The sequence below is a fragment of the Procambarus clarkii genome, chromosome 7 (assembly GCF_040958095.1).
Source record: "Procambarus clarkii isolate CNS0578487 chromosome 7, FALCON_Pclarkii_2.0, whole genome shotgun sequence".
Classification (NCBI taxonomy): Eukaryota; Metazoa; Arthropoda; class Malacostraca; order Decapoda; family Cambaridae; genus Procambarus; species Procambarus clarkii.
In genome coordinates, this window is record NC_091156.1 from 7,544,940 (window position 1) to 7,561,885 (window position 16,946).

General features: G+C 41.0%; 1 protein-coding gene across 1 annotated transcript in view; it reads left to right on the forward strand.

The window, feature by feature from the left end:
- LOC123761475 (homeobox proposcipedia) overlaps positions 1 to 16,946 on the forward strand; it is a 103,418-nt gene that overhangs the window by 80,163 nt on the left and 6,309 nt on the right. The window contains exons 4-5 of the mRNA XM_069314493.1: positions 9,440 to 9,481; positions 13,580 to 13,731. Coding sequence (XP_069170594.1) covers positions 9,440 to 9,481; positions 13,580 to 13,731 — 194 coding nt within the window. The remainder of the gene's footprint in view (positions 1 to 9,439; positions 9,482 to 13,579; positions 13,732 to 16,946) is intronic.

Consider the following 16,946-nt stretch of genomic DNA (forward strand, 5'->3'; position numbering starts at 1 on the left):
CACATCACTTCCTAGTGCATTCCATCTGTTAACTACTCTGACACTGATAAAGTTCTTTCTAATGTCACTGTGGCTCATTTGGATACTACGATTCCACGTGTGTCCCCTTGTTCGCGTTCCACCCGTGCTAAAAAGTTTGTCTTTGTCCACCCTGTCAGTTCCCCTGTGTGAGTGTGTATGTGTGTATGCGTGTGTGTGTGTGTGTGTGTGTGTGTATGTGTGTGTATGTGTGTGTGTGTGTGTGTGTGTGTGTGTGTGTGTGTGTGTGTGTGTGTGTGTGTGTGTGTGTGTGTGTGCGTGCGTGTGCGTGTGTTTACGTGTGTGTGTGTGCGCCCGTCGCGCGCGTATGTTAGAATTGTAGTCAGCTTCGTTTTATTACTATTTTATGATAAAAGCATACCGACCACTTTTATTATTATTTATAATAATATTTATTGTTTCTAAATAAATTTAAATCAATTAATAGGATTGGTTGTTATGAAAATATTTAATTAAGGGGATAAAATTACGACGTTTTTGCTTGAAAATAACTATTTTAAATACACTTACAGGATTCGAGCCCAAGATACCAGTAGCCTCTCCACCAACATATCACTGATATCATGACCACTGCACCAGTGATTGAACCGATGGTGTTGGTGGAGGAAACCCCCTGGCGACCTGGGTTCGAATCCTCTGAGGAATCGTCAGTTATATTGATATCTGTGCTTGGAAATATATTAATTTAGATTTTCATCCATTTGTAGCTTTGAGTGTGAGTTCTAACTCACGATCGCTTATATATAAATCTTTCCTGCCTGAATCAGCATTTCAGTCATGTAACCGTGCTTCCTTTTAACCATCTTTCTTGTATAAAACCCTCTATTCCTTGCCAATAAACACCTCTCCTGTACAGAGCTCTATTCCTTATCTATTGAAAACTCCCCTGTGCAGAACCCTCTATTACATCCCTATAAATATATCCCTTGTACAGTAGGGATATATTTCTTTCCTATATACATTTTTCTTGTACAGGACTTTATATGCCATCCCAATATACAACTCTCTGTTCCTTACCTATAAATCTCTCCAATGTATAGAACCTGTCCTAACTAAATCTGCCTTAAAAAAAATAAGGAATATTAAAGATAAGAAGCAAGATAGATTGCTGCCTTAATGATCTTTCCAGTCGATTGACCTTTAATCTTAGCACCTTAATGATCTTTGCAGCCGATAGACCTTAAATAATTTAACACCTAAATGATCATTGCAGTCGATAGACCTTAAATAATTTAACACCTAAATGATCATTGCAGTCGATAGACCTTAAATCTTAACACCTAACCTCTCTTTGTTTCCTTGTACAATCTGTTTCTTTAGCACTCTAATTCTTCTAATTCTAATACACTCATTCAGAGAGGAACCACATTAGCTCAATATTCTTATTTTAGGAAAAAAAACTCTTAAAATGCAATATTTAACAAACTTTAAACTTTCTTCAAGTTTTTCATTCGTCAGAAATTATCTCCGTACATTTCGTGTACCCAGGATTTAAGGAACATATTAACGCATTGTTTGAATGGTTCTTGTTTATTTGGAACTCAAGAAAATTTCAGATTGATATATATTTGTTTTTAGAAAGAAAAAAGTTAGCATCAGAAAAAGGGAAAGCCTTTCGGTAAAGAGCAAACAGCGCGAAACGTTCTAATTGATAGGATATGAGAAAGTAACACGTGTGCCTAAGATATAGTAAGATAAGACACGTGTGCACGAGATATGCTTGTTAAAATGGAGAGAATTCAAAGCTGTGAGCCGTTGTTGTTTAAGATTCAGCTACTGGGAACAAAAGTTCCAAGTAGCACGGGCTATGGTGAGCCCGTAGTGGACTCACCTGGCACAGGAGCGCGGCTGTATTTGGCACAGGACTTGTGAGACGATTAAATGCCTATAAATGATGAATGTGTCAGGTGAAAGGACACTTGATATACCCAAGGGGGAGTATATTCCTTCAAGGGCGAAAAACGCTCACAATTATGAGACATTTGTTTTCTTTTTGTGGGACCATTCAAACGAGATATGTTCAACTCTGTTTTGAAATATATTACGATTAAGTGGCCTCTTCCACCTACGTAAATATTATAGTTTCTCTTACAAATAATCATCTATAAATACTTGTATTCATCTTCTCTTAATAGGAATATATATATATATTACGCGCATACACCTTCCCTTGTTAACTTTGTTAACCCATGTGTCGTTTGCACATTATACCGTCTTTGTTTTTCCAATATTTACTGCTCTCCCTTCAAAGATAAAATGTATATATAAACCCAAAACTTTCATGTAAATCCTGAACATAAGAAAGAGCCATAAAAACTATACAAAAATATATCCCTTAAATACTGGATACACTTATATACAGTTTACGAGTACGCATTAGCATTCTCAACACGACTCCTTTACGATAGTGTAACACTAACTTAAGACCCGCGCTTTACCTTTCTTGAGATGCGGTCACACTAACGCGCGTGCACACACACACACACACACACACACACACACACACACACACACACACACACACACACACACACACACACACACACACACACACACACACCAGCAAAAGAACCTTACAACACTCCAGTAGTAGTCTGAAAATTGGCTAAGTGCATTTCACCCAGCAAAATGCATTTTAGGGATAGAAAGATGAATAATAAAACTTGTACAGCGAGATAGAATGAACAGAAGACCAGCTTAGAAAAAGGAGAAAGACCTTGGAGTAGATAACTCCAAATCATGTGCAAGAAGAACACATTAGCTGTCTAACGCCAGTAACATATGCCAAATTGGTCAATATCCTTGTAGCTTTCAGGAATTTGGATAAAGAAGAATTCCGTCCTCAATTTACAACTTATATGAGATCCATTGTTCAATACGCAGTCCCAGCGTGGAACTCTCACCAGAAAAGCCCATAATAAAATTCGAAAAGTTGAAAAAAATGCCAAAAGACTCATTCCTGAGCTGAAGGGTTTGATCACGAAGAAAAACTGAGTGAATAGAACCCAGAATATTAGAGGGGGACGAAATGAAGGACATGATAACGACATTCACGATTCTAAGGGAAATTGATAAAATAGACAAAAAGAGTTTTGTTCATTGCTGGAAAAAGACAGAGGGGTAGAGGTGGCAATTAAAGATCTCCGAAAGAAATTCTTCAGTGTTCTAGTTGTCAATAAGTAGAAAAAAGTGCATAAATAAGGCTTTAATCCAAGACAATGTAGTTTTATGTGTAAATATGACAATACAAATATGGGAACAGTTAGTGTAATCATCTAAGAATGGTCGGAAGGCTCGCCTTCGAACCGAGCCTGTCCCGGAAAGTATAACTAGGTGAGTACACACACACACACACACACACACACACACACACACACACACACACACACACACACACACACACACACACACACACACAAAGCACACTTTAAACACATACATATGAACACACATCAATCAGGTTTCACGTGAACCTCCTCTTTATCCTCCTCCTTGTTTTTCCCTTTCTCCTCCTCCTCCTACAACTACTCTTCCTCCTCCACTTCTCTATTCACCTGATACACACAAACTCCAACACCCACTCCCTTCTCCCACCTTCAAAAAAGAAGTGAGAACCGAGATATACCATTTGATATACAATTTCGACCTCAGCGATCATCGTGTAACAATTTTATCCGAGTGAGCGTCATTGGTTTTCGAATATTGTCTGATGCATAGCCCTTGTCCGGGATAGAAGGGTCTGAGCCCGTGGGAATATTGCGTTTATTTACTACCCTATTCCACTAAAAATATGACACTGATACCAAATCCAAGAGAGTGTGTTATGTATGGTAATGGCGAGCTCATTCTGATTCTTATTCTCTCTCTCTCTCTCTCTCTCTCTCTCTCTCTCTCTCTCTCTCTCTCTCTCTCTCTCTCTCTCTTTATCTCTGTGTTGTTTTTAGTATGACTCTCTCTCTCTCTCTCTCTCTCTCTCTCTCTCTCTCTCTCTCTCTCTCTCTCTGATTTTTGTTTCATAAGAACGAAACACGCGCACACACAAACACCTTCAAGAGAAGGCAGAATGTGTCAAATCCACAAGAAACCTAAAAATGTGAATGGTAAGTTAAATGTAGAAGGTGAAACACCACGACCACAACTCCATTCCTTAAACACCACGACCACAACTCCACTTCTGAAACAGGTAACTGCCCATAGCCAATCACAGATGGCCACCGCTTTAAAAAAAATGTTCAGTCAACACAACCACAATTTCCCTTAATGTTGTTCAGATCGCACTATCTTGACACAGCTTACAATTTATTACCACACTTCTTGCTCATCACAACAATAACTTTTGTAATCTGCACAAAATCAGGAAATGTTAAGGTAAGCGGACGAAAACACAATTCATTTAGAGATTAACAATAATCTTTGAGTTAGGCTTTTACATGGATATTTACGGAAAAACATTGTCTACAAAGATCAAAAGAAAAAAGAAAAATGTATTTTATATATATATATATATATATATATATATATATATATATATATATATATATATATATATATATATATATATATATATATATATATATATAAAGATTTGCGATACGATGAGCTGCTGCTATTGTTATGGCAGTGATACATGGAGGGAGAGAGACACTAGCCATCACATGTAGCGATGCCGTTTCTATTCACCAAGATCTGAATCGCACACATAATCGTAAGATGGTGGTGTGTGTGTATGTGTGTGTGTACTCACGTACATGCACTCACTTAGATGTGCTTCCAGGGTCGTGCTAAGCTTCTGTCTCCGCACTCTGAACGTTCTTAGATTAATGCATTGATTCCTTTCTCACTCTTTTATCATATTTACATTTAAAACATTGAATCGAATTAGATTCAACGATTTCTGCTGCATCTAATCTATTTCACTTATTGACAGGTCTAACACTGAAAAAGTTCTTCCTGAAGTTTATGTGACTTATTTGCTTCTCGAGTTTCCATCGAAGACCCTTTGTTCTGCTGTTCCTAGTTTTGAACAATGCTGCTTTGTGTACTTTGTCAATTTCTCTTAGAATCCTGTATGTTGTTATCATATCCCTCCCTTCTATCTCTCCTTTCCTCTTGTGTGGTGAGGTACATTTCTCTCTGTATTTCTTTATAGCTCAATCCATTCAGCGCCTGAAATCTCAATACATATATTTTGACCTAGTCTAGTTTCTCCTTGTCTTTTTTCAGGTAAGGGTTCCATGCTGGGAGTGCATACTCAAGAATAAATCTCATCTTCGCTGTATATCGGGCTCAGAAAGCCCCCTTTGTACAACTTTCTGAAAGATACACGGACCTTGGCCAGTATGCTATATGCAGCTGTTGGCTTCCGGCATCTGATTTGGGGGTTCACTCCCATGTTAAGACAATCTTCCCTTCCTCCTTTACTGTCATACTAGTCTCCACACTCATGTTCCAATCCTCATTACTTTGCATTTGGCTTGATTACATTCTAGCAGCCCAATTTCATACCATTTATCACGTCCAGCTCCAACAGATTCCGTTTGACTTCATCACTGGTTAGCTCAAATTCTTTCAAGGTTGCTTGGTTTACTGCTACCTCTCTCAGTGTAGGAACTTCTATTGTGAAGACCTCCTGGAATATCTTGTTGAGTTCTGTACATATGTATTTACTGTATATTATATTATATTATATATATATATATATATATATATATATATATATATATATATATATATATATATATATATATATATATATATATATATTATACATCCAAGAAATAACTGCTGTCGCTTCCAAACTTTAATTTAGCTCAGTGTGTTTTCATTTCAATCTCTAAGCTCAAATCATCGGACTATTTAAAGCCCGAAAATTATAAATATTTAAGCCATTACCTCAAAACCTGGAACTTCCAGGCGTCCAACTCATCCAGCGTTCCAGATGGTAAACTCACAAGTTCTGGACTCCAGTTTTAGTGCGACCACTTCCGCCACGTATCTGGGCGATATAAGGATACCATGTTTGTATTGCCTCCGTACAAGAAGTGCCTATATAGCTATGGGGTTTCTATGTCTCTCCTTTATATGTACAAGAAATAACTATGCTAAAGGGTGGCTACGTTGTCCCCGCCTCAGCAAAGAAGTGTTTATGCTATAGAGATTCATTGACTTTTTTTCTGTATAAAAAAGGGCTAATGCTTTATTTCAGCGGTACTTCTTAGATCCGAGTATTTGTTAGTATTTTCATATTGTTAACGAACTGAATGGTATTGACTTAATCCATAGCTGTGAATTGTTTCGACAAATAACGGCATTAAAAACATTAATTTGTGTCTGGAATATATGGAAGTTGCACAGCTCTTGGCCTGCAGTTGATGAGTAAAGCTCCAGGTGCATGGTCTGGAGTGTCTGGAAGTTACTCAACTCTAGGCCCAGAGTTACTTAGCTCCAGGGCTGGAATATATGGAATTAACTCAGCTCTATGCCAGGATTGTGTGGAAGGGATCTGGCTCAGTAACCCTCTCCCACATAACTCCTAATATGCACCCCGCTTAACAAGTGGCTTGACTCTTAAGGTCAGCGACTTGGGCTACTGCTCCAAACCGGAATGGTTAGGTAATGTTTGGGTCTTGTTGAGCGCTAGCGAGTGTGCGCACGCTCGCTGATGACGTTTGATGATGAAGCACTCTCATCTTATGGGGAGAGAGAGAGGAAGGGGTATTAGGAAACAATATTTGCAATAAACACCAAAAAAGCGAGAGGCCATGGATGGCAGCTATAGACAAAGACCAGCCACAAGAGTGTGATAAAATACTCCTTCAGCGTAAGAGTATTTTACACCACAATTATAAATGTAGAAATGAGAGGAAACATAGATCGAAATCCTTGCATTTGATGACCAACGGCTGGGAAGAGCCGGGTCCAAAAGCAGAAGCTCGATTCTAAAGGCACACAAACAACGTCAGCTTTGTATAATTAAAGTCTCAAACAATTAAAAAACATTTTATGTTATAAAAAAACGCGAGTGAGCAGCACCCAGAGGTCGTAGTTCTAAGGGTCCGGGTTCGACTCCTACCTGAGGCAGAAAAAAATGTGCAGTTTCTTTCACCTGATGCCCTATTCACCTAGCAGCAAATAGGTACCTGAAAGCTAGACAGATGTAACGGGCTACAGCCTGAAGATGTGTGAGTGTTAGAGAGAAATATATGGAGTAGATATGATAGATGAAAAATAGGCCGGCAGTCAATACATTAGACAACCGATGGGCGGTTGTCTAATATATTGACTTCGGGCGGGTCTAAGAGCTAACAGCTCGATCCTACAGGCTACAAATAGTAAATACACAAACAGTACACACATTTAAGCCTAGTTAGAAACACACACACGAATCTCTCCACTTGCCCTCTCCAGTTTTACTAATCGCCAGCATTTTGTGTGGGCTACAGCAGCCGTATTCAAATGAATCAATTAAACAGCGCCACTTCATAACGTATTCACTTTTTGACTCGGGCCCCTCGTAAACCCGGCCAAAGTTTACAGAAACAATAATAAACTCCGGCTTTATGAGTAATATGTCGCAAGTTTCCACGAGGGTAGTGAGTAAAATTTTTGATGGCTCTCGGAGAATCTTCGTCGGCTCACTTAGTGGGTGTCAATTTTACGAACCTCCTTACCAGGGTAGGAAGAATGGAGTGGATGGGGGCCAGAGGCGACAAGGGGGAGAGGGGAGAGCCCTCAGGACAAGAGGCAACGAAGAAGGCTTAGATTCATAAGAGTCGACACCAAAGGGTTCAAGAGGCTACGAAGGGGATCAAAGAGTGCAAGAGGCGCCCTAAGGGATTGAAAGAAAAAGAGAAGCGTTTTCATACCTTTTGTCATTCCATCTCTTGCAAACTACAAATTCCTCTTCTCCAACTCTTCCGTCTCCTCCAACACTCCTTTTCTTCTTGCTTCTACTCCTCTTCCCCATTCTCCTGATCTTCCTATTCCCCTACTTTTTCCCCCCTTTCCTTCCTCCTCCTCCTCACCCCCTTCCTCCTGCTTCTCCTGCTGGGTGTTCGTCAGGAGTTGGAGCTCGTCGTCGGCAAAAGTTATTTTATGAACGGAGCGGAATATTAACTTGGACTCGTCCCTAAATTTTATGTTTTGGAAAAAAGTATGTGTGTTGTGTGTTTGTGCACGCGCGCTCGCGTAGATGTGTGTTTTTACATGTGTTTGAGAGTGTTTAACCTTATGTATGTGTGTGTGTACGTTACGTACAAACACACACATATATTTGTACGTATATGTGTCTTTATATTCTGTATCCGCATGTGTTCACTGTGTTCATGAACCAACTGAACAACACGTGCCTATTAGCCTTCATTGCCCCTCACATAAGGAATTGTCCTAGGCAATTGGACCTAGTCTTGGTCCTAGGCACGGGGCGAGTGCTGGGCACGGTGCGGGTCCTGGGCACAGAGCAGGTTATCATTCATCTATATATTATTGCAAGAGTCCGGGCCAAAAATAGACACCGCATTTTCACTATACACGATCTCAATTATTTAAATATCTTCACTACAATAGCCGACGCCTCGGGGCCTCTGGGGTTTTCTCAGAATCTGGATCTCGAAGGTTACATCATTGTTGCAGATGATCTCCGTCACTGTAACAGCCTCACTACTATGGCCCATCCATTATAGGCCCCTGGAGTCCTCCCAGGGACCTATAATTCGTTGATTCTCCCATAAATCTGTTAATTTTCTTAGAATCTATGGTCTCTGGAATCGGTTTTCAGTTTTAAAACATGAATTAAGACGACGACTATCATGGTAGACAATTACAAAAGCTTCACACATGGATACGAAGACAATGGTATTAACAGAGAAGGGCTGTAAATTATTTGTATTTGCAGAACATGAGTAAGGAATTTAGAAATGCTGAACTTTAGACATAGGAATTATAAAGCCCTTTCGATAAATTTTCGAACGTAGCTAATAAAACAAAACAATTGTCGCTGAAAGCCGAGTCCAGAAGCGAGATACCGTATAGTTTATAGACCATGACCATATTTGGGTCAAATGGGGAAGCCACGTAAAGTTTTGTTCAGTTCTAGCTGTTTCTAAATATCTGGCAGAAAGAACACACACACACACACACACACACACACACACACACACACACACACACACACACACACTCACTCACACACATATTCACACACATAGTTGAGAGGCGGGACCAAAGAGCCAGAGCTCAACCCCCGCAAACACAACTAGGTGAGTACAACTAGGTGAGTACACACACACACATTTTTCTGCTTCATTATTATAGAAGATTATCATATGAGTGAATCAGTGATATAAAATGGTATTGCCAGCAGTTGTGTCTCAGTCTTAATGCTATTTTCCTCTGTTGACAGATGTCTCGCCCGGGGTACCTGCGCAGAGACAGTACTCCAACAGTAAGTGTTGACAATTGTACTAGAATTAATAAACATCTATACATTAGATTGTCTGTGTCTGTCTGTCAGTCCGAGGTTGAAGGCCAGACCCTTAGGGCTATTGTAACTCCTCCAGTTTGTAAGTAATTGCTGCTGGTATGTGTCAAATAAAAACAGGTTGTGGGGGGGGGGGTTGACATAAATGAAACGAGTGTCACTTGGCATGGTGCAAAAAGCAACCCCCACCCTTACGAATCATGCAAAAATCGTACTAAAAAGATTAAATTATTTCCTGATGTATATTGATGTCCACAAAAATATTCATAATTATTCTGTCATATTTTCCCCTCTATTAATAGCCAATAATATGAATGTCTTCAACACCGGGTCCCCAGCCACCACATACCTACCTGTCTTCTCGTTGCCTGCAAAGTGTCATCCTTCCATATTCACCAACCCGCATTGTGTGTCACAAACGTGTCCACGCAGCCCCCTCACCTACCTCTCTCTCTCTCTCTCTCTCTCTCTCTCTCTCTCTCTCTCTCTCTATTTCCCTATCTTCCCACTCTCTAATTTTCTTCCCCTCTAGCCCCTCCTCTCCTCTTCTCTCCCCTTCTCCTTCTCGCTCTAATATTTTACTGTCCACTCTCACCCCTCTCCCAGCATCTCCACTCTCTCTAACACCTCTCACTAGCCCCAAACGTCTGGACTCAATCCTTGGACACTTTTCTCTTATCTATGTTGACTAGACAGAGTACTCGGCTGCGTCCAGACCTCACTTCCCTTTCCCCTCTCCCCCCTCAACTCTCCCCCCTTCCACTTTCCCCTCTTCCTCCCAATGACTCTCTTCCCTACCTTCTACCCCTCTCCTCTCTACCTCTCTCATCTCTGTTTCCCTATCCTCCTCGCTTCAAATATCCCCTCTCCTCTCCTCTCCTCACCTCTCCTCTCCTCTTTCCTTCTCTATCCACCCTTTTTTCCAATCTTTCCCTTCTACCCCCTCTATCCACCTCTCTCCCCCCACTCTCCCATAACATCCCACTTTCTAGCCTTTCACACCTTTTGCCCTCTCTTCTCTCTACCCGCTCTCCCAATCTCTTCCCCTCCCCCCTCCCCTCTCTCATTCCTTCTCCGTTCTCTGTCTCAAAGAATGTAATAAGGAATTTACGTTCATCGTTTGGAATGACGAAGTCTAGGGACTCGGCCAGCCACCGTTCACCAATTATGAATGGTAGGGGGGGAAGGGGGGGAACTATTCGGCCCGAACCCCTTTTAATAGGACCAACCCGGACCATCCTATGTCCGTCCCATATTCTAGACCAGTCACCTTGCAAAGTTGGATGATACTAATCCCAATCATCTTGCCTCCAACTATGAACAGACAGACGGAAAGACAAATTCGTCCATATATATATATATATATATATATATATATATATATATATATATATATATATATTATTAACGGCTGAGGGAGTGTCGGGACCAGGTGCTCAGCGTACGAGACTAACAGGTGTTGGGGTTTGCGGGAAGCTCAGTACAGTTGGTGCTGCAGTACGACTAGTTGTGCAAGTGAGACCAGGGTGAGCTGAGTGGCTGCCTCAGCCCCTACACCCCTTCATTCGTGCATTTCCTCAGCAGCGAGAGGATACCTAGGTTTCCTCAGCAGCGAGGGGAAGCCTAGGTTTCAGTGACGTGATATTCCTGTGATTCAGAGACTCCGTACACTCGTATTACACCGTTATCGAGTGTTCTTGATACTGAAACAGCAACTTGATTTAGCAGATGCACTTGATCGGAAGTTTAAGTCAGACGAAGTGTATATTATTTGAGTATATCGAGAAAATAATAACCTTAGGCATAAATCTGAGGATAACAGCGAACGTGTTGTCCAGGAAATATCAAGTGAGCCGAGCAGAGACGTCGGTTGTCTCGAGGATCATCAATATAATCACAGGAAGCATCATGGAGGCTCAAATATTTCAACACAATAAAGGATACATCAATATCTATTTGGGTAAGTATCGTTACAATAGCACACGGTGTGCGTTAGAGGCAGGAATGGCTAAGATTGCGCAATGAGCAGGTGTACGTAATAGGCAGGTGTGCGTTATAGGCAAGTGTGCATAATAGGCAGGTGTACGTAATAGGCAGGTGTGCGTTATAGGCAAGTGTGCATAATAGGCAGGTGTACGTAATAGGCAGGTGTGCGTTATAGGCAAGTGTGCATAATAGGCAGGTGTACGTAATAGGCAGGTGTGCGTTATAGGCAAGTGTGCATAATAGGCAGGTGTACGTAATAGGTTGGTGTACGTAATAGGCTGGTGTACGTAATAGGCAGGTGTGCGTAATAGGCAAGTGTGCATAATAGGCAGGTGTACGTAATAGGAGGGTGTACGTAATAGGCAGGTGAACGTAATAGGCAGGTGTGCGTAATAGGCAAGTGTGCACAACTGGCAGATGTACGTAAGAGACCAATTGACTCCAGTGGTCAGGAGGGACAACTAGCGTGTGTGTGTTGACAAGTCAACTTCTCTGATGTACGGGTGTATTTTGTTATACTAATGAGTGTAAACACATCTCGAGACAGCCGCTCCGGGACCGGCTCCTGCGTCAGCCTAATGTTATGCTAACTGATAAATACACCAGCACCACAGAAGTGAGAGAAGACTGACACCATCACCTGGAGAATGCAAGCCTCATCGCTCATGTGCCAACAACAAGCATAGGTTACCTGTGTCATCTGGTCACCAAGATAATGCTACGATAGGTGTTAGTAACCTCGTTCATTATAAAGCTTTTAAACCAGTGTTTTCAACATGGAAATATTGTTTTAAATATGTTATGAGGATCTCTTGGCATTGATCTCTTTACACCTTCTCCAAGGCACTTACCCTAGCTTGACTTGAACTCTGGTATCTTCGTCTGGACGGGGGATATGATAACAGCATAATCTTTGTTTCTAGCTCCAAAAACACACAGCATTTTTTTTTTATTAACATATTAGGTACATCTGCATTAGTGCAGCTACCCTAGACTATATGAAGTGGAGTACAGTGTGTCAAAAAGAAGCTAAGGGAATTCACACAATTCTTCATATGCCTTTTCAACATTAGGGTAACGGCAACTATTTATATATAATGTACTGTATATTTCATCATTGAGAGACAATTTAAACCCCCACTAAAGGTCTGAATCATCTCTAATATGTTTACAAATATGAAATGAGAGAAATATAAACTTTTGAAAAGACACTGAGACACACACACACACACACACACTCAGACACACACACACACACACACACACACACACACTCAGACACACACACACACACACACACACACACACACACACACACACACACACACACACACACACACACACACTCAGACACACACACACACACACACACACAAACACACACACACACACACACACACACACACACACACACACACACTCAGACACACACACACACACACACACACACACACACACACACACACACACACACACACACACACACACACACACACACACACACACTCAGACACACACACACACACACACACACACACACACACACACACACACATACACACACACACACACACACACACACACACACACACACACACACACACACACACTCAGACACACACACACACACACACACACACACACACACACACACACTCAGAAACACACACACACACACACACTCAGACACACACACACACACACACACACACACACACACACACACACACACACACACACACACACACACACACACACACACACACACACACAAGCACACTCAGATCTTCCCAGCAGCTGTGGTACTAAAGGTTGAGAATGCTCCACTAATGAAGCTATGTAATTAAAAATTACACAGAAATGTATATTACCATCTCATGGTTTGAATCAAAATGCGATTATCAAAGTATATGAAATAAATTATGACGGTACCGACATCCTTGACACCTTACACCATCATATACGATACTAGCGACATCTAGAACACCTTACACCACCAATGTAAGACGCTCACGTCATCTAGAACACCTCACACCAGACTCGTTCACTCCACTAACTTCAGCCTCTCGTTTACAGGGTCCAACGAGAACGGTCTTCCGCGGAGGCTTCGCACCGCTTACACCAACACCCAGCTGCTCGAACTGGAAAAGGAGTTTCACTTCAACAAGTATCTCTGTCGACCCCGCAGGATAGAGATCGCTGCCTCCCTCGACCTCACGGAAAGACAGGTAGGTCAGAGCTCCCCGCCACAAATGGGATACTCGTCTTGCTATGCTTACAGAGGATCAACTTCAGATTTGTTATCCATTCTCTCAACCTTTCAGATACTAGTGCACAGGTATCTGAAAGATTTTCAGATACTTGTACCTCTGATTTTCCCCTAAATATTCAGCTCTATCATGTCTACTGATTATATTTATTTTTTAGTCGAGTAGGCGTGATTGTGTGTACTCACCTAGTTATACTCATCTACTTGTGGTTGCGGGGGTTGAGCTCTGACTCTTTGGTCCCACCTCTCAACTGTCAATCAACTGGTGTACAGATTCCTGAGCCTACTGGACTCTATCAAATCTACATTTGAAATTGTGTATGGTATGGAGTCAGCCTCCACCACATCACTGCCTAATGCATTCCATCTGTTAACTACTCGGACACTGAAAAGATCTTTCTAACGTCCCTGTGGCTCATTTGGGTACTAAGTTTCCACCTGTGTCCCTTTGTCCGCGTTCCTCCCGTGTTAAACAATTTATCTTTATCTACCCTGTCAATTCCTGAGAATTTTGTAGGTATTGATCATGTCTTCCCGTGTGTACGTGTGTGTGTGTGTGAAGGAAATTCTCAGGTACAATCAACCATCAACTTCCATATGAAGCAGACACTAAGCTGCACAACCCTCCCGCTACCCTTGAGAGCATGTCTCATGTTCACCATGAGCAGAGCTCACGTATTTAAACATGCGGCATAGGACAACATTCTGTACAGATGTTCGACGCAGCTGTTAACGCATCACCAGGTGGTTGGGTATCACATGGGTCTCACCTGCCGATCGAGACGCATGTGAACGATTGTAACCCCTCTATAATAAAGCCACGAAATCGGTGGATGTCAGGTTTGATATGTTCCCTCGTCTTTCTTCCTATCAGTGTGACTACTTACCTATCAGTATGCCCAACCACTTAGGCTGGACGGTAGAGCGACGGTCTCGCTCCCTGCAGGCCGGCGTTCGATTCCCGACCGTCCAAGTGTTGGGCACCATTCCTTACCCTCGTCCCATCCCATATCCTTATCCTCATCCCTTCCAAGGGTAATATAGTTATAATGGCTTAGTGATTTCTCCTGATAGTTCTCTTCCATGCCTATCAGTACCTACCTATCAGTGTCTATTGAGGACTCAGGTCTAACTCTTCATGTTCCGACTACTAGCCCTGTTGAACCTGTTATATTTTATCTAACCTGGCGTTCGAATTTTTTTCGTCGAATTTGGCATTAAAGTTGTGGATGGAGGTGGCATTTACAACTGCTTTCAGTGTGTGTGTGAGATTGGTTGAGCATCAGCTCCCTAGCCCCGCCTTTGTACCTCTGGTCACTCAATGTACGCACTTTTATTCTTTCTTGTCGTGTTTTCTTTTCAAGTTGTTTGCAGAGTTCTCCCTGACACACCCTTCTTGTTGCCCGATAACTTGTTCCCAATTCTTACACTAAAGTAGTACATCTTGACATGCCTGCGGTTCATCGTTGTTACTAGCAACCTCCCCGTGTCCTACCACCACTGGGGTCTCTCATTTTGAACACTGTATTCGTGTCCATTTTCTCAGTATCTTTTACGCTGTGATCATATCTTCCCCCTTCCTAGTGAGCACTATATCTAAGATTGGCTTTGGTTCGACGTTGAATCAATGTTATAAGCGTTAATTCAATGTTGAATCGACATTGATGACGTTGGACTTGCGTTACTCTTGGATATTGTGGCCATAGGGCCACAATATTATTATTCAACCCTCGACCATGGCATTGCCTTGAATCGCCTCACAACCGAAATGGATTTTCTCATCGATAAATATCACGTTAGTGTGATTCTCTGTGTGTATCTAAATTAGGGCATATAAGGTGTTGAACTACTTTGCCCTTCACCCAAGTGCTTGGGTGAAGCTTGGACTGGCGTCAGGAGGGGCCTCCAGACTTCTTGTGATGGCAGTGCAAATCCGGTTGTGTGACTTTTATCACGACAGCGATAGCCCAGTGGTAGAGTATGCGGCTTGGCATTGCCTTGGTAGCGGGTTCGCGCCGCCTCACAGCCCCAGTGGATTTTCTCATTATTATTGTTATTATTTGATAAAATCCTATATTTGTGCATATGTGAAATTTATGTAAGGAATTTACCCCAAGTCTTTCGCACGCTCCTGAGTGCTTTGTCAAGGTCTGAGTATGTGGTGAGGACGAGACTTACATCTCAACGTCTAATCAGTCTCATCCTAATCACACAACGTCTAAGTTTTGTCCTAATCACACAACGTCTAAGTTTTGTCCTAATCACACAACGTCTAAGTTTTGTCCTAATCACACAACGTCTAAGTTTTGTCCTAATCACACAACGTCTAAGTTTTGTCCTAATCACACAACGTCTAAGTTTTGTCCTAATCACACAACGTCTAAGTTTTGTCCTAATCACACAGTCAGACCGTGACAAAGTTATTATGTCTGTGAGAAGACATTACCATTATTATTATTATTATTATTATTATTATTATTATTATTATTATAATATAGTATTAGTAGTAGTGGTGGAAATAGTAGTAATAGCAATAGTAGTAGAAGTAGGGTAGTAGTAAATTTATTATCAGTATTGTTGTTATCCTCAAATTCTTGACTCTACATAAATACAAGATTATAATAGTGTAAATAATTATTATAATAATAGTAATAAATGGCAATGCTAATTATGATGAAAGTAATTGTACAACTCTGCTGATAATAATAATGAAAATAATAATAATCATTAATATTTCGTTATTGACATTAATTAAAATTATTTTTATATTTTATATTTCTGTCTTTTGTTATTGATATTGATATATTTATTGTCATTATTAGGCCAGTATTATTTCTAGTAAGAAGTCTTTATAGTCGTACTACCAGCAATATTAGCAGTAGAAAATCTAGATTACTGATAGCCGTGCAAGCAGTGGTACAAGTAATAGGAGTAGTATTAATTTAAAAATTACTAAACAAAGAAATAAAAAAGAACTTGCAGTTTCAGGTTATGTCCTTTATTCTATAAAAAAACACTATTAATTATTTCTTGTTATTAAAGGCAGTCAGCTTTACTTTTACTAAAACAATTACCAATTAAGAAAACTAAAATAATTAAGAGGTCGTTACTTTCCACCTCCAAAGATGATACATGTAACGGCAATATTGGCTGTTTATAGACTATTCATGCATC